This window comes from Cetorhinus maximus, chromosome 19 (assembly GCF_964194155.1).
Source record: "Cetorhinus maximus chromosome 19, sCetMax3.hap1.1, whole genome shotgun sequence".
Lineage (NCBI taxonomy): Eukaryota > Metazoa > Chordata > Chondrichthyes > Lamniformes > Cetorhinidae > Cetorhinus > Cetorhinus maximus.
The window spans coordinates 60,979,353-60,998,757 of NC_135897.1; the positions used below are offsets into that span (position 1 = coordinate 60,979,353).

Genomic DNA, 19,405 nt, shown 5'->3' on the forward strand with positions numbered 1-19,405 from the left:
AAAAAAATGTCAGGAATTTCTTTGGTGATATGTCAGGGGTGTGGCAGAAAGTTATTTTCTAAGCAAAATTGAACATCCACCACTTCTCCAGCAATGTTATGATGGTGGAGGGGGAGCAGCTCTGAGCAAATTTCTGGTTAATCAAAACGCAAGATCCTGCCTTAGTGAAGTATGAGTACCACCACCCTTACTCTGCTCATGCAGCCTCTCGACACTCACAAAACAAGAAAAAAAGTTTGGTCAGTAACAAAATGGGATGTGTTTCAGACCAGAGGCTCCTCCAATCGAGGACCTGTAACCAGCATCTTTGATGATTATCTGCTATTATTCTGCTTTCCATTTCTCTTGAAGCTCTCAACAAGTAGGTCATATTGAGGCAACTCGACCAACGCTCTCATCGGTTACAAAAATGGAACAAAACTGACCTAATTTCTAAACCGCCTTTCATTTGCAGTCACATCTGCTACCTTCCTGCCTGTCATATCTTTAATTTGACAAAGTAGGCATTCTGCCAGTAAAACTATCATCCTACATTCACAAATAATCTATTAAAAAAAGCTAAGGTCAGGCTGTGATCGTTTCACATGTATAGATACGCATTGAATGGAGGTAAACTTCAACTCTGATTAGGATGGAAATCGTGCAGTAATGGTTTAGCCATCCATTGTATATCCCATCCGATTTTCCTTTCATTTACTTTAATTAAAGAGGCAAACCTTCACGCCATCTGTTTCAAACCCTGCCGAAACTCTTTCGAGTTATCAACAGTCACAAATTGCAACTCTTTTCGAGTACAATCACAGTTCTTGGTTTCCGGGAGTGGGACATGAACCCACAACCCTCTGATTCAAAGGCGAGGGTGCTATGAACTTTGTACCTTTTGCCCATTAATATAAAGGACAAATCAGGCTGGGTGTCCACAGGCAGACAATCCGAAAACACTTGCTAATGCCATTCCCCGCCTCTATTCTGCGGTTGGCATTTGGAATTTAACGAAAGGTAGCCTGGCGAATACTTCTCTGTCCACCAGTCAAAAACAAACTAAAGTCACAATTCATTCGAATATTAAAAGCACCGGAGTGACCATTGACAACATAGTCGATTTGTATCGCGTTATTGACACCGTATTGTTTAGTGGAGAGAGGTTGTGTTCACAGACTCCAGACGTTGAGGCTTCTGCAGCCTTTGTCCAGGGTTAGGGTTTGCGATACTTTGCGACAAGGATTTGCGGTAGTTTGTTGTTTGCCGTCGGGGGGCCGGGTTGTCAAGGAGCTACTTCCGGTCGCTCGCTGGCGGTTGATCACCATAAATGGGTCACATTAGACTTGGCTGATTGGAGCGGAGAATTCAAGGTATTGGGGACTGAGTGGCACAATTTATCCATTCCCTACAAAAATATCACTTCTCAGAATATATAATTATATATTAATAGCTGTGGAAAACTGAGGGCGCGTGCAGATTGCGAGCTCCATTGACTGTGACACGGGTCACGTAGCTGTTTTCTGCTCAGCTCCGGTCAATAGCAGTTTTAGCTTTAAACAGACTCCTCATGATTTTAATGGGTTTGCCTTTTCTGGTGTCGCAAATAAGGAGATAACGGGTTACTCCCCCCTCCCCGCATCTCCTCCCTAATCCCCCCCACCCACCCACCCCCTCCCCGCATCTCCTCCCTAATCCCCCCCACCCACCCACCCCCTCCCCGCATCTCCTCCCTAATCCCCCCCACCCACCCACCCCCTCCCCGCATCTCCTCCCTAATCCCCCCCACCCACCCACCCCCTCCCCGCATCTCCTCCCTAATCCCCCCCACCCACCCACCCCCTCCCCGCATCTCCTCCCTAATCCCCCCCACCCACCCACCCCCTCCCCGCATCTCCTCCCTAATCCCCCCCACCCACCCACCCCCTCCCCGCATCTCCTCCCTAATCCCCCCCACCCACCCACCCCCTCCCCGCATCTCCTCCCTAATCCCCCCCACCCACCCACCCCCTCCCCGCATCTCCTCCCTAATCCCCCCCACCCACCCACCCCCTCCCCGCATCTCCTCCCTAATCCCCCCCACCCACCCACCCCCTCCCCGCATCTCCTCCCTAATCCCCCCCACCCACCCACCCCCTCCCCGCATCTCCTCCCTAATCCCCCCCACCCACCCACCCCCTCCCCGCATCTCCTCCCTAATCCCCCCCACCCACCCCCTCCCCGCATCTCCTCCCTAATCCCCCCCACCCACCCACCCCCTCCCCGCATCTCCTCCCTAATCCCCCCCACCCACCCACCCCCTCCCCGCATCTCCTCCCTAATCCCCCCCACCCACCCACCCCCTCCCCGCATCTCCTCCCTAATCCCCCCCACCCACCCACCCCCTCCCCGCATCTCCTCCCTAATCCCCCCCACCCACCCACCCCCTCCCCGCATCTCCTCCCTAATCCCCCCCACCCACCCACCCCCTCCCCGCATCTCCTCCCTAATCCCCCCCACCCACCCACCCCCTCCCCGCATCTCCTCCCTAATCCCCCCCACCCACCTACCCACCCCCTCCCCGCATCTCCTCCCTAATCCCCCCCACCCACCCACCCCCCCCCACCCACCCACCCCCCCCTCCCCGCATCTCCTCCCTAATCCCCCCCCCACCCCCTCCCCGCATCTCCTCCCTAATCCCCCCCACCCACCCCCTGCCCGCATCTCCTCCCTAATCCCTCCCTCCCCGCATCTCCTCCCTATTCCCCCCCCGCATCTCCTCCCTAATCCCCCCCACCCACCTACCCACCCCCTCCCCGCATCTCCTCCCTAATCCCCCCCACCCACCCACCCCCTCCCCGCATCTCCTCCCTAATCCCCCCCACCCACCCACCCCCTCCCCGCATCTCCTCCCTAATCCCCCCCACCCACCCACCCCCTCCCCGCATCTCCTCCCTAATCCCCCCCACCCACCCACCCCCTCCCCGCATCTCCTCCCTAATCCCCCCCTCCCCGCATCTCCTCCCTAATCCCCCCTCCCCGCATCTCCTCCCTAATCCCCCCCTCCCCGCATCTCCTCCCTAATCCCCCCCTCCCCGCACCTCCTCCCTAATCCCCCCCTCCCCGCATCTCCTCCCTAATCCCCCCACCCCCCCTCCCTGCATCTCCTCCCTAATCCCACCCACCCCCTCCCCGCATCTCCTCCCTAATCCCCCCCACCCACCCACCCACCCCCTCCCCGCATCTCCTCCCTAATCCCCCCCACCCACCCCCTCCCCGCATCTCCTCCCTAATCCCCCCCACCCACCCCCTCCCCGCATCTCCTCCCTAATCCCCCCCACCCACTCCCTCCCCGCATCTCCTCCCTAATCCCCCCCACCCACCCCCTCCCCGCATCTCCTCCCTAATCCCCCCCACCCACCCCCTCCCCGCATCTCCTCCCTAATCCCCCCCTCCCCGCATATCCTCCCTAATCCCCCCCTCCCCGCATCTCCTCCCTAATCCCCCCCTCCCCGCATCTCCTCCCTAATCCCCCCACCCCCCCTCCCCGCATCTCCTCCCTAATCCCCCCCACCCACCCACCCCCTCCCTGCATCTCCTCCCTAATCCCCCCCACCCACCCACCCACCCCCTCCCCGCATCACCTCCCTAATCCCCCCCACCCAACCCCTCCCCGCATCTCCTCCCTAATCCCCCCCACCCACCCCCTCCCCGCATCTCCTCCCTAATCCCCCCCACCCACCCCCTCCCCGCATCTCCTCCCTAATCCCCCCCACCCACCCCCTCCCCGCATCTCCTCCCTAATCCCCCCCTCCCCGCATCTCCTCCATAATCCCCCCCTCCCCGCATCTCCTCCCTAATCCCCCCCTCCCCGCATCTCCTCCCTAATCCCCCCCACCCACCCACTCCCTCCCCGCATCTCCTCCCTAATCCCCCCCACCCACCCACCCCCTCCCCGCATCTCCTCCCTAATCCCCCCCACCCACCCACCCCCTCCCCGCATCTCCTCCCTAATCCCCCCCTCCCCGCATCTCCTCCCTAATCCCCCCCCACCCCCCTCCCCGCATCTCCTCCCTAATCCCCCCCACCCACCCCCTCCCCGCATCTCCTCCCTAATCCCCCCCGACCCACCCCCTCCCTGCATCTCCTCCCTAATCCCCCCAACCCACCCACCCCCCCTCCCCGCATCTCCTCCCTAATCCCCCGACCCCACAACTCCTCCCTAATCCCCCCCACCCACCCCCTCCCCACCCCCCCAAGCCACATCCCCTCCCCCTCCCTCCCGCCGCGTCCCCTCCCCCTCCCTCCCGCCGCGTCCCCTCCCCCTCCCTCCCGCCGCGTCCCCTCCCCCTCCCCCCCGCCGCGTCCCCCACCTCCCCTTCTCCTCGCCCCCTTCCCCTCCGCCCCCCCATCTTTGACAATGAAAACGTTCCAAGGTGCTTTACACCCACCCATCCTCCAGGGGCAGACCCACAAGGACTTGCCTGCCCCTCCTCTCACCAGGTAGTCAGAGAAAGTTGAGCTGTGTTTCTGATCTACCACATTCCTTTTCGTGTTGTACTTCATTTGCGGACATTTACTCCCTTGCTGTTTTAAACTTCAGTCTCATGAAGCCTGGGACTTTTGCCTTACGACCAAGGATTTTCATGACATATTTGGGTTTTATTAAAGGACTGTATTATAATCTGTGTAATGTTTCTTGTTTATTTTAACTTTGTTTTCAATTATTTTTCCATGTTTTAGTTGCTGGTTCCACCATTTTTATTTTCTGTTCCTGTTTCTTTGAGAGAGCTCTGGTGCAAAAATATATTGTTTCCTCGGTTCTTTCTGTATCAATTCTGCCCTTGTTTTCGTTGTCATATTTATGTTTCAGACTTTGCAAAAATTATTGAGTTACTATTTTTCAGCAATTCTTTGATATTGTGAAGTTAATTCAGTTTTCCAAGTCTGGTTAAAATAAACTGTGAAGAACATGAACTGCAGTTACGGTGACCTGATCAAGATTTTTAAGAAAATGAAAGGAATAGATTGTGTTCCAGTTGACAGTGTTTTCCAATTAAAAAGGTTAGGAAGGGTCAGAGGTGACACTTTTGAGTTGTATAAGGCCCAGATCTAGGTTAGACATCAGGATATGGTTCATTTCATATCACAGAATCACAGTGCAGAAGAGGCCCTTCAGCCCATCGAGTCTCCACCGACACGTGAGAAACACCCGACCTACCTACCTAATCCCATTTACCAGCATTTGGCCCATAGCCTTGAACATTATGACGTGCCAAGTGCTCATCCAGGTACTTTTTTAAAGGATGTGAGGCAACCCGCCTCCACCACCCTCCCAGGTAATGCATTCCAGACCGTCACCACCCTCTGGGTACAAAGGTTTTTCCTCACATCCCCCCAAACCTCCTGCCCATCACCTTGAACTTATGCCCCCTTGTGACTGACCCTTCAACTGAGGGGAACAGCTGCTCCCTATCCACCCTGTCCATGCCCCTCATAATCTTGTACACCTCGATCAGGTCGCCCCTCAGTCTTCTCTGCTCCAACGAAAACAACCCAAGTCTATCCAACCTCTCTTCATAACTTAAATGTTTCATCCCCGGCAACATCCTGGTGAATCTCCTCTGCACCCCCTCCAGTGCAATCACATCCTTCCTATAATGTGGCGACCAGAACTGCACACAGTACTCCAGCTGTGGCCTCACCAAGGTTCTATACAATTCCAACATGACCTCCCTAGTTTTGTAATCTATGCCTCGATTGATAAAGGCAAGTGTCCCACATGCCTTTTTCACCACCCCGCTAACACGCCCCTCTGCCTTCAGAGATCTATGGACACACATGCCAAGGCCCCTTTGTTCTTCAGAATTTCCTAGTGCCATGCCGTTCATTGAATACTTCCTTGTCAAATTACTCCTTCCAAAGTGTATCACCTCCACCTCACACTTTTCAGGGTTAAATTCCATTTGCCACTTATCTGCCTATTTGACCATCCGGTCTATATCTTCCTGTAGCCCAAGACACTCAACATCACTGTTAACCACCCGGCCAATCTTTGTGTCATCTGCAAACTTACTAATCCTACCCCCCGCATAGTCATTTATGTCGTTTATATAAATGACAAATAATAGGGGACCCAGCACAGATCCCTGTGGTATGCCACTGGACACTGGCTTCCTGTCACTAAAGCATCCTTCTGTCATCACCCTCTGTCTCCTACAACTAAGCCAATTTTGAATCCACCTTATCAAATTACCCTGTATCCCATGTGCATTTGCCTTCTTTAAAAGTTTCCCATGTGGGACCTTGTCAAAGGCTTTGCTGAAATCCATATAAACTACATCAACTGCACTACCCTCATCTACACACCTGGTCACCTCCTCAAAAAATTCAATCAAATTTGTTAGGCATGACCTCCCCCTGACAAAGGCATGCTGACTATCCCTATTCAAATCTTGCCTCTCCAACTGGAGAAAGATACTCTCCTTCAGAACTTCCTCCAATAGTTTCCCTACCACTGACGTGAGACTCACTGGCCTGTAGGTCCCTGGTTTATCTCTACAACCCATCTTAAATAGCGGAACCATGTTAGCTGTTCTCCAGTCCTCTGGCACCTCCCCTGTGGCCAGAGAGGAATTAAAAATTTGGGTCAGAGCCCCTGCGATCTCCTCCCTTGCCTCCCTCAGCAGTCGGGGACACAAATCATCCGGACCTGGAGATTTGTCCACATTTAAGCCTGCCAACACCTCCAATACCTTGTCACTCCCTATATCAATTTGCTTAAGAACCTCTTAACCTGCTGAGTTTTTCCAGGTATTTTTGTTTTTGTTTTAGATTTCCAGAATCCGCAGTATTTTGCTTTTATTTTGCTTAAGAACCTCACAGTCTCTCTCCCCGAGTTCGATACCTTCATCCTCATTCTCTTGGGTGAAGATGGATGTGAAGTATTCATTCAACACTCTAGCGATGTCCTTTGGCTCCACCCATAGATTGCCCCCTTGGTCCCTACTCTTTCCCTGGTTATCCTCTTCCCATTGATATACTTATAGAATATCTTGGGATTTTCCCTACTTTTACCAGCCAGAGCTTTCTCATATCCCCTCTTTGCTCTCCTAATTGCTTTCTTAAGCTCCACCCTGCACTTTCTGCACTCCACTAATGCCTCTGCTGATTTGCTTCCCTTGTACCTGCTAAAAGCCTCTCTTTTCCTTTTCATTGTAATCTGAATACCTCTGGTCATCCATGGTTCTCTGGGCTTGTTACTCCTTCCTATCACCCTAAGGGGAAAATGTTGGGCCTGTACCCTCCACATTTCCTTTTTGAATACCTCGCACTGTTCCTCTGTAGATTTCTCCACAAGTAACTGTCTACCTTGGCCAAATCCTGCCTTATTTTACTAAAATCCACTCTCCCCCAATCCAAAACATTTTTTTGCAACTTGTTGATTTCTTTGTCCATAGCAAATATAAACTGTACCATGTTGTGGTCGCTATTGCTAAAATGCTCGCTCACCACCAGAATTAGGTCCAGCACTGCGCCGTCCCTTGTTGGACCCTCTACATATTGACCTAAACGTTCTCCTGTGCACATTTCAAGAAATCCACTCCATCCAAGCCCTTAACACTATGTCTATCCCAATTAATGTTGGAAAAGTTGAAATCACCTAATATAATTACCCTATTGTTATTGTTTTTTCACACCTCCACAAATTGTGCACATATTTGCTCCTCAATTTCCCACTGACTGTCTGGGGATCTATAATAAATACCTAACAATGTGGCTGGCACTTTTTTATTCCTAAACTCTACCCACAAATCTTCATTCGATGCCCCCTCCAAGATTTCATCTCTCCTTACTGCAGTAACTAACTCCTTAACTAATAATGCAATGCCTCCTCCTCTTTTACCCCCCTCCCCTGTCTCGCCTGAAGATTCTATATCCCGGAATGTTGAGCTGCCAATCCTGCCCTTCCCTCAACCACGTCTCAGTGATGGCTACTATATCACAATTCCACATGTCAATCCTCACCCTTAACTATCCGTTTTAGCTGTCATACTCCTGGCATTAAAGTAGAGGCCATCCAGCCTTGCCTTACTCCCTTGAAGCTTAATGCAGCTGTACTCCCTCTGACTTGATTGTTTTACTGTATTATGATGTGTCCCTATTCTGCTAACATTCTGTGTCCCCTCCCCCTGCCGAATTAGTTTAAACTCCTCCCAACAGCACTAGCAAACCCGCCCGCAAGGTTGTTAGTCCGGCTCTGGTTCAGATGTAGACCGTCCCCCTTGTACAGGTCCCACCTTCCCCAGAAACGGTCCATAAGACGAAGGAGCAAAAGTAGGCCATTCGGCACATCGAGTCTGCTCTGCCATTCAATGAGATCGTGGCAGATCTGATAATCCTCAACTCCACTTTCCTGCCTTTTCCCCATAACCCTCGGTTCCCTTACTGATCAGACCAGTAGCAGGACCAGAATAAGCACGCTGAACACAACATGGTGACAGATGGCCCTTGTAGGGGGTCCACAGTCTGAATCCCCCCCATCCTCAACACTGACGGTCCACAGTCTGAATTCCCCCCCCGGCCTCAACACTGAGGTCCACAGACTGAATCCCCCCCCCATCCTCAACACTGAAGGTCCACAGTCTGAACCCCTGCCCCCCCATCCTCAACACTGAGGGTTCACAGTCTGAATCCCCCCCCCCCCCCCATCCTCAACACTGAGGGTTCACAGTCTGAATCCTCCCCCATCCTCAACACTGAGGGTCCACATTCTGAATCCCCCATCCACAACACTGAGGGTCCACATTCTGAATCCCCCATCCACAACACTGAGGGTCCACATTCTGAATCCCCCATCCACAACACTGGGGGTCCACACTGAGGGTCCACAAACTGAATCCCCCACCCATCCTCAACACTGAGGGTCCACAGTCTGAATCGCCCCCCCATCCTCAACACTGAGGGTCCACAGTCTGAATCCTCCCATCCTCAGCACTGAGGGTCCACATCTGAATACCCCCATCCTCAACACTGAGGGTCCACATCTGAATTTCCCCCCCGCCATCCTCAACACTGATTGTCCACAGTCTGAATCCCCTCCCCATCCTCAACATCAACCTATTGAAGCCCTCATCTGAGTGTTCTGCAGCAGAACTTATCTACGACCTACCCATCTGGCGAGATGGCACATTCACCATCCTTTCCCTCTCATTGGCTACAATCTACTTGTACCTGGTGACATGCTAATCTTGCCTCTATACTACCTTCTGAAGCACATGCAGTGCTAGTATCTGAACTGGTGGGTGTGAGTATTAGATCAAATGAAGGTGGTTCTTCCTCATATGTCTGCGTATACTTGCAGTTTTCATTATGATGTTGCACTTACTGGTCCTGGGTGTCTGAAATGCAGAAAGAGAAGGTTTGGGTCAGGGAATGGAGTTGGCTGGAAAGCAAGATGTTCATATCACAATGGAATGAAGGGGAAGTGAGATTTGAGACTGTGCAGTAACATATCATCATCATGGATGTTCATGGTGACATTGGTTGCAATGGCCTGAGTCAAAGGCAGCTCAATAATTCCCGGCACAGTCTCCTCTAAGAGGTTCAGGAGATGCAGGCAAGCCTGTCTTCCTCTGGTTCTCTACTGCTGCTCCTGCAACCTTGACCTGGAAAAGAGAGTGAAGAGTTTCAGTGAGTATGTTGCAATGTGTGTGGGTAATGTGCCTATCTTAGCTGAGTAGTTGGCAGTATGTGGAAGCTGCGAGATGTGATTGTGCTTGCAGCAGTGGTAAATGGCTGTGGGTGAGGTGGAACATCTGAATGTTAGGATTGACTCCTGATTGCTAGAGATTGCTGATGAGTTTGCAATGGGGCTGTAGTGCATTGAGTGACATGTAAGTTTAGTGGTGCGGTGGGTAGGTGATGGCGTTTGAAGATGCGTTCTTTGCGTGACCTTGACCTGCTAGTTTGAGGGCATTGAATCTTTTGCGGCACACAAGCAAGTCCTCAGGACTACACTCCCTGAATTGAACAGTGTGGCTAACTGATCCCATCATTCCTGAGGAAACATGACCTCTTTTCTCATTTCCTCCTGCTGGATTAAGGTCTCTATTGCTATGGTTACAATTACAGGGAAAGACAAATTGCCAAGGTTACATCAGAGTCCTCACTCTGTTTTGCTGCTCCATTTTGTCATTCCTTCTGAGAAGCACTTTTGGAGACAATTCTACCATCTACTGCAGCCAGAATGTACATCCCCTTTAAGAGGTGCAGGCTGCCTTAAAGATGTGTAGACCAGCTGTAGTTTGTGCTAGCTGTGTGCAAACCTGGGCACCCTGCTATCGGCAGTGCATTTTGCATTGGGTTGCATGCCACAATCATGGTGATGAGCAGGCAACATGAAGCTTGCATCACCTCGACTGGGTATGGGCAATCCCCATAGCTAAAATCCGACACTCCAGTTTTTAGCCCCTTATGTTGTGGGATTGAAATCCACTAGCACTTTGAGTGAGCAGCTTCATTAGCTGGAGTTTTCAGTCCCTAGGTTTCAACAAGCTTCTACAACAAAATGAAGTGTACCATTGTGTATAGTATATACCACCAAGACCATAATTATATCTGCATTCCCCATTGTCCCCAAGCTGCCTAGTGTGAACCTTTAATGGTAGGTCGAGATTCTGTAGTTTAGTTCTTTCATATTTATTTAAATACACACTTCAAAAAAAATTAAAAGAGGAAGTCAATCAGTTGCAATAGTTTGAATTAAGTGGCATAAATAACATGGCGAATGGGCATTTAGTGCTTAAAATTATAGAGTGCAGACTGTACTGCTCCTGTCATTATACAAAATGTATTTATTTGATGACAAGTATATAGAAATCTGCTGCTTTTCTCCTATTTTTGTGTTACTGCAGAGTAAATTCTGTGAAATAGGGAAGAGGAACCAAAAATTCATAAGTTAGAGTGGTGTCATGTTTATCAATTTTTCACAGAAGGTTGGAAAGTGAGTGCAGTTGAGCTGCCATGATATTGTTCGTTATTACTGATCTCTTCCCTGCCCACTGCACCATCAGATCGAAATAATAGCAATAAATAAACACTTCTTTAGCCTTTCTTAAAGTACAAGATTGCAATGGTTACAATTACAGGGACAGACAAATTGCAAAAGTTACATATACACTATTCCTTATTGGTACACAGTTTTCAATTTGTAAACAACAATCAATCCTGCACAAAGTAGAATAAAACGGTATTCATCTCAACGCACATGTTGTGCTAGAAAGCTGAGATGTTACTTTTAACTATTGGCCAACGGTGCAAAGATACCAACATCACTACCTTCCAGTTTTTTAATTCTGTATTTACCAGTAGTTTTGGAGTTCATCCTTGTACCAACGTACTAAACTCTTCTTCTTTGTCTCCTTCACCTTCATCTCCAACAATAAGGGCAAGGAGCTCATGGACTTTGTTGTCATTAAGATTGAGACCATCCGATTAGCTGCCTCTGCCACTTCCTTCCCTTCCCCTAGGATGCTGGATCCCAAACTTCCTCAAAGGCTACCCACCCACCCCCCCTTCACTCCAACCCTGAACTGGTATCATTAGTTTCTCTCCTACTTCCCCTCATGCCCAATCACTGCTCATCTTTTCCATGAGGCTCACATCCTGCTTCCTCAACCCAATTCCATTAAACTGCTCACCATCCAACTTCCCTTACTGGTTCACTTGTTAACTGATATCGTTAAAAGTCTCTGTACTGCCCCTCTCTCCTTAAAATCTACCATCATCACCCCTCTGCTCAAAAATACAACCCTTAACCCCAAACTACCAAAGCTATTGCCTGAGCTCCATTGACTCAAATACCCAGAAACTCATGTACAATGAACTACTGTGACATTCAGAACATATGACACTTTTTACTGCATGTTTGCACCTGTTGCTTACACAAGTGCCGTAGCCAAAAAACCCTTAATTTTTTTTTAAAACTGCAGTGTTCCTTGAGATATGCTCAATAATTTGGCATCCACTTTTTTGAAAAAGATCTTAAAAGAATTTTCCCCAAGTAAAATGACCAGACACAATGATTGGTATGTCAGCAGTTTAGTAGAGCAGCAGTATGCTCATTTTCATGCAATGGTATAAATTCTTTAAAAACTTGGAAGTTTATGGTGTTTAATTCGTGCATTTTATGATCAGCTTTCACTGAAAGCCATTTGAATTTCACAGACCTTTGGATCATTTCTTACTATTATATTTTGATTGTCTCCTTTTTATAGATTGTTTAGCTACAAAACGGTAATTTATTCCATGAACCATGGGGGACAACTTAGCACATGAAGCTGAGCTAAATGGTTTGATAAAAGAGGTAGGTTGACAGAAAGTACATTGGAAAGAGCATTGCTATCCATATACATTAAAAATTGGTTAAATTAAATGTTGATCATGAGCTCAAATTTGCTGTCAAAATAATGGTGAGGCCAATGATGCTTGCAATTATTTATGCACAAATAGTGGAGAAATTTCAGGGCAGTAGAGTGGCAAATGCACAGTTGTATGTGGATATCCAAAGGTTGTTGTATGATGTGCCCTCTCCATCATTAGATTTGCAAAAGTGACATCTTGTTGTCTGGCTTACAGTTGAAATGTATTGAACTATGTGATGTTTCTGTATTTGTGTGGTAGGTATGAACTGGACTCGCCAGAGAAAATTAGGTCTTGTCCATTTCAGCCTAGGAACCCATTTACCAAGGTGGTTAAGTATTAGTTATGCCAAAATACCTCTCTGGCACTGAAAATGAACGACTACAACTGTGAAGTCTCATTCCTTCAGGTTTTAGTTGTTGACGATTTTTAAAACATAACATTTAAAATAATAAATATTTTTCCATTCTGTCTCTTTTTTTCTCGTTCTTAATTCAATCTTTCCTTCCCTCTCTTTATTTCTTTTTCTGTATGTAACATTGACATTGAATTCACCCACTCTAATTTACACTTCCTTTTCAGTCCTTACATTGTTAAATTCACATTCGGTTAAACAGATGCACAGTTATTAGTCCTGTTTACTCAGAGCCTAGATGTCCAGATTTCCCTTGTTGCACCACTATGAGCTTGCACTTTCAACAACTTGCCACAAAAAACAAAGAAACCTAAACATGCAAAAGACAAGTAACAGCAAATTAAACAGTAAATTATGGTCCATGATAACTGAAGGAACTGGTTTGAGGGAGGGTTTCCTTTTGATTATCAGCCTGAAAATATTCGAAACTGAATTGAGATGATGTGAAATTATCAAATTGCACAAGTAAATGCAGAATTATAATAATCTTGCAACATTGATTCAGCAGTTTTAAATTAAAAACTGAAATCAAATTTGTAATTTTATTTGCTTCTTGGAAGTTGGGATAGCTTTGCCTTCTCTTGCTGGAGAATAAGGAAACAAGAGTGAACGTTTCTATCTTTAACAGTATCCCACTGTTGGTATTAAATGGACCCCAACAGCACATAGCGTAGCAAGCTTGCCTGGGCCACAGGTGACAAGTTGCAAATGGCTTCTAGCCATAATAAAACTCCAGGATACAAACTGCCTAAAGTTCGGTTTCAGTTCAGAGCCTATTCATCTTGTGTCTGAGATTTGTGCATGTATGAGCATTGTGAAATTTCTATATAGAGGGTCTATATAATGTTGAAAACTATAGTTTATTTTAAATCACGTAAATCTGTTTCAAAGAGAAGTGTAAAACTGTGAAATTGCCTACCCTGGCTTAATTTTACCACTTGCTCGGCTAAAACAATTCAATGTAATCACAAAATTGAGTAATTGAAAATAGTTTACCAGAAGAACATGGGGATTATTTTTATCTTTCATGCTCAATCCTCCTCTTCCTCCCTCCTCAATTTTAAATTTTCTGTCTTTATTTCCTATACATTCTCAGCCAGAAGAGATGGCTCTGAGCTGCGTGCTCTGCTAATGTTATCATTGAGCTGGCTGGTATCTCAGATCTCCCTAAAATAGGAGAGAGTAATATTACAGCGGCTGCCCATGCAATATGCAAATAATTTGTTTATTAAAGCAAGCATTGATGGTGACATTTAATGATTAACATTTTCTGTCTAATAATACTGTGAAAATTGAATTAAACTGGAATATTAAAATTATCAGGAAATATTTTATATGGTTTTCACACATTAAACTATTTCTCTCTCAATCAGTATTTAAAGTTTGCTGCTTTTGTGGAAACTGTGAATATGTTTGATAAGGAATGCAAAAGCAAGGGAAAGGCAATCCCAAAACCACCAATGAGCGCTGACCAAGATTTTAAGACTTCACACATTCAGGTAAACTTTGTGTGTTCTTTTGGATCACTACTTGAGAGTCTTAAAGTAATCTGTGCTACAATAATTATTACTTTCTGATGCTAAAGTTATAGTAATTATTACTTTTTGAAACATACTTTTGAACATTAATCATTACATGGTCTGTGTTACAAAGAACAAATGGGATGTCACAGGTGATTCTATCAGTTACTCGTACAGTTTCAGTTTGTATGAGATTACAAGGATATGAATGAATTTTTAGCTGCACAGATATAATGATATAGTTTCTCTGTGATTGAAAAAAATTTTCCCCTTGGAATATCTGTTATCCAGATTTTTTTCTGATTCAGCTTAATGAATTTGCATACCTTTTCATCTCCCCTTCTCTTTCCTCTTTTCCAAACAGCAAACATTCATTACTGAGCATGGTTCTATGAACATCAACAGCCCTCTGAGACTTTAGCCAAGTGGGGTGGGGAGGGGGAAGGTGGGTTTGTGCATATATTTGTGTGTTTTTTAATAGTGGGTGGTATTAGATATGAACATCATCCTATTAGCAGGACTTTACTGGATAATGATAAATAGTGCAAAACCTGGTTGTGTTTTTCCTCTCCTGAACTGGGGCTTATGAAGGTTAATTTTAGCGATTTCTGACTGTTTAGGGTTGTCTTAAAACCATGGAATTTGAACCTGAGACCTGCTTAATCTTTTGAGCATAATGTAGCATTATGAAATACTTTTGCCTAGTGACTGTTTTAAGAAGTTCAGAGACAAGACAATAAATTCTGGACAAGGAGACACTTGATGCAGTGCTATTAGGACAATCAATTAAGCAACAAAAGTTATTATAACAAACCAAAGACAACCAGTATCCTAGTTCAGATGGCACAAACGGCTCGTGACTCTTTTTCTCTTGTGTCTCCTTATGTCACCTTTAAATCTGTACAATAAACCTCCAAGTCCATTCTGTGTTGCTCTTGTGTTATTCCCGTGTTGTCGTGTTCTGATCTTGTTACCTGTCTGTCATTACTTACCTTAAGTCATCAATCGTAGTCACAACCCAAACAGCATATTCTTAACGTGTATGCAATCCATCCATAACTCAACACTACTTCATTTTACTTTCATTCGTTCATGGGATGCGGCCAGCATTATTGCCCATCCCTAATTGCCCTTGTTCAGAGGGCATTTTAAAGGGTCTACCACATTTTTACAATAATCAGCAATGGGTTCATGGTCATCATCAGTCTTTTAATTCCAGATTTTTATTGAATTCAAATTCCACCATCTGCCATGGTGGGATTCGAACCCAGGTCCCCAGAGCATTACCCTGGGTCTCTAGAATACTGGTCCAGTGAATACTGGTACAGCATTTAAGAGTCTACCACCTTGCTGTGGGTCTGGGCCAGACTAGGTAAGGGTGACAAATTTCCTTCCTTAAAGGACATTAGTGAACCAGATGAGTTTTTGCGACAATCGGCAATGGTTTCATCAGACTTCTAATTCCAGATTTTTATTGAATGGTGGGATTCGAACCTGGGCCCCCAGAGCATCACTCTGGGTCTCTGTGACGGTACCACTATGCCACTGCCTTCCCTTCAACAGTAGAGCACTCATCTAAAATTACCTCTTCATCTATCAGGAGCTAATACAAAATACTGAATACACATAAATGAATCCGTCACATACAAAGTATAAAAAAGATACAAAATTGATAACAGGGTTCACATTTCCGACCCTACTAGTGGGAGTGGGAGGTGGTGGTGGAGAATTAAATATTGTGGTCTTACCTCTCATGACAATGCGCATGAGGAAAAAATAACAAGTGCAATATTCAGATTAGGCAGGATCTGGGTTGTGGAAATAATTGGAGCTAAATAGGAAAGGAGAAGTGCAGAGGAAACTGATGGGAGGAGGGAGGAAGATTGAGGAGGAAGGGAAAGGAGAGACTGTAGGGGCGAGACAGTGAATGACTGGAAAAGGGCGGAGAGAAGGTAGAGGACAGAGGGTGGGAGAATAAAGACAGGAGAGTTACCTCAACATAAGGGAGGAGGGTGACTCCAGTGGTTCCTGTTCTCCCCCACCAGAACCAGTTTAAGATTCTGAGGGTGATCGGGTGGAGGGGTTGGGGAGTCAGGATTCTGCCTTATGGGTGTGTGTTGTGCTGAGGTATTCTTCCTTTCTGCTGGGATTTATTTATGCTCACTGTGCATTGTGGGGCTTTTGATGAGTTTCCCTTCCCTGCAAAAAAAAATGTTAAATACATTGGTGAGAGATGAACTGGGAGGTTTTCTCTGATGGCTCAATGAGTTTATCTCCAAGTGGATAAGTCATATACATCGGGAAGATCCTTTATTCAACCCTGGGTCTGTGCTGAGCTAGCTGATTTTCAAGCAGAGCATTAATCGGGATGCTATAATTCCTTGAACGCTGAACAAACTGTCAAAATAATTTGGCAGAATATCTCATAGACAGAACTTTCAAACAAGCACCAAGATGTAGCTGAGCTGGTGGTGAGAAGGGCTCTCCCCTTCAGATCATTCATGCACACCTGGTTTCTCTCTGCCACCATACGCTGCCTTCAGGATGGCTGTGGTGAGGAAGAGACAGTTACTCATCTCCTTCTGGAATGCGCATTTGCGCACAGCATCTGGAAAGAGATGCAATGATTTTTATGAAACTCTGTGAGCACATTGTGCCGTACAGACTGTTCCCAGGGACGCACACTGAAACAAGCATCAGCTGTGGCAGTAAGGCCATCAACTTGATGAAAGACACCCTTTGGTCTGTCTGAAACTTGCTGGTCTTCCTGTGCAAGAAACTGTCTATGACCAAAATTTGCAGACTGACACATTCCAAGGTCCAAGACTACATACTGAGGGATGCGCTGAAGCTTGCTGCAGCTACCACAGAGGCTCAATGGGGGAACAGCCATCATATATGGCTCTCCCACAAGAGTATGGTGAGGGGCTGTAATCAGTGTAAAACCCCTCTGGTTGTATGCATGAGAAAATGTTTAAAAGAATTGTAGATACAGATGCAATCTGCAATGTAAGTGGACTGAGGCACTCTCAAGTACCATATACTGTATTGAATCAAATTGATTTATAATGTGCTTTATGTACCGCCACACTTGTATTGTAATGCATCTTTTAAAGAAATATGAATGAAATATATCTTTGGAAAAAGAAACCTTTGCAGCCAATGTTCACAGCCTTTTTAATTAAGACAAGACCAAAGGGCTGCAGATTGTACAAATAAAATAACTAATGAAAAGGTTAGTTTCAGTACACAATATTTTTATGTATAGTGGATGAAAATGTATTTTTTCCTTTTTAACAGGGAGATTTGCTTAAAGCATTTGAAGATGGAAACAGAAATGTATTTTTCAAACTGTGGGAACAGCATATTTCACCTCGAGTTAGAGATGATGAGCAACTGCCCCAGAAATTGGAGTTTTACCTTCATGTTCATTTTGCCATCTTTCCTTTGAAAAATTCTGGAAAGCCTGTAAGTTACAAAAAAAAGTTTTTTTAAAAAATGTGGCTAAATAGGTGCTGCTAAATTATGTGAACTTTGTACCAATTTCCTGTTAATACATATAACAACAATATTCATTTTTAAAATTGTCCTTATAGGGAAAGTGTAATGGATTATTTTTTGAAAACTACACACTGTTTTATTTGTAGAAAATAATATTCTTTCCAGCATTTATCAAGATACTTGGCAATTAATTTGTTAAAGTATGCCTCTCAAAAGTTATTAAAGTCTTGGAGATTTTTAAAAGTCATTTACGGGATGTGGGCGTTGCTGGCTAAGCCAGCATTTATTGCCAATCTCTAATTGCCCTTGAGAAGGCGGCAGTGAGCTGTCTTCTTGAACCACTGCAGTCCCTGTGATGTAGGTACATCCACAGTGCTGTTAGGGAGGGGGGTGCGCAGTGGGCGGAATGCCCCTTTCTTGGGTGGAAGTCCTGCCTTAAGAAACTGCAGGCAATCCGATTGGCCGACAGCCCCATCACTCCCATCAGAGTCAGAGCTGAGTAGTGGGTGCAGCCGGGACTGCAGGAAGAAGCCCAAAGAGGATCATGGCTGCCCCAAGATGGTAAGTCCTGGGGCTATAGGGCAGGGCTGGATCTCAGAACTCAGGGAGGGGGAATGGGGTGGGGGGGCAGGTTTTGTTGGGCAGGCTGGGCAGAAGGAAGGGGGTCATGACACTTGGGGGAGGTGCCATGTACACAGGGCGCCCCCTGAATGAGGTGCTGTCTCCTTCCTTCCCGTCTACGTTCATGTAGGCCTCTAAAAACGGCCAGCCCACTCCTGCCCGACTGCCCATGTCAACCGTGTTCTGGCGTGGGGAGTGTATTATTCAGGTCTATAGGCTTGTTCACAAGCCTAAATGACCCTTATTTATTTATTTATATACAGTGGGTAGGTTTCTGATTTTGGTGCTCACCCACCTAGCATATATATAGCATAGTATGATATGGGGGTGGGCGGAAAGGTGCTGGGCTAGCCACCTGACCTATTTTTACACCCCCCCCTCCCCCACACAACCACTGTAAACATGCCTGACGGGGGCATGTAAATTCCAGCTTCACAGTTCACTCTACTTAGGAACATAGATTGGATCAACAGCTGCTGCTGCATGAATGCACTGACATTTGAAATGTTTATAGTAGCATTTGTATCTTAATACACAGGCAAGTAGTAGTTGTTAGCAGTGGACTATGATAAGTTAATAAAATTCAACTTTGTCTCAGAACAGCAGTTTCTAAGTATGTAGTCTGGTCACTCCACCATCATATTAGAAATGTAACCAGCAGATGGTGCTGTTTTACCTCAAATAGATTCTTTTGCAGTGCCATATTATCACTGAAAAATTGTTTATCAAGCTTCCCCACCAGTGTTTGTAAGCATGTGCAAAGAAAGATCCCTAGTGGTTCAACGAAAGCCGTATAAACCAGAAGGCCTTAGGTTCAATGCATGGCTTGTGTTGCATTAAGTTGATCTTAGCTAGTGTAGCAATCAAAAAAAAATTACCACTTTGTTTCTATTGCTCATATGATCACACATGAGCGAGGGTTATACGTCTGAAAGGGAGGAGAGAAAATTGGGAAACGGCTTAAAAG

At 46.3% G+C, this 19,405-nt stretch overlaps 1 protein-coding gene across 6 annotated transcripts in view; it reads left to right on the forward strand.

Moving 5' to 3' along the window:
- The first annotated feature begins 1,257 nt into the window (after positions 1–1,257).
- armc9 (armadillo repeat containing 9) overlaps positions 1,258–19,405 on the forward strand; it is a 117,142-nt gene continuing 98,994 nt past the window's right edge. For 3 of the 6 annotated variants that reach the window (XR_013579608.1, XM_078563920.1, XM_078563923.1), the window contains exons 1-4: positions 1,258–1,352; positions 12,237–12,325; positions 14,170–14,295; positions 17,617–17,784. Coding sequence is in view for 5 of the 6 variants with exons in the window: in XM_078563920.1 (XP_078420046.1) it covers positions 12,275–12,325; positions 14,170–14,295; positions 17,617–17,784 (345 nt within the window). In the remaining variant the exon portion in view is untranslated. Of the gene's footprint in view, positions 1,353–4,441; positions 4,462–9,630; positions 9,652–12,234; positions 12,326–12,642; positions 12,710–14,169; positions 14,296–17,616; positions 17,785–19,405 lie in introns of those variants that run through there. The other 3 variants (XM_078563922.1, XM_078563921.1, XM_078563924.1) reach the window with 3 other exon arrangements.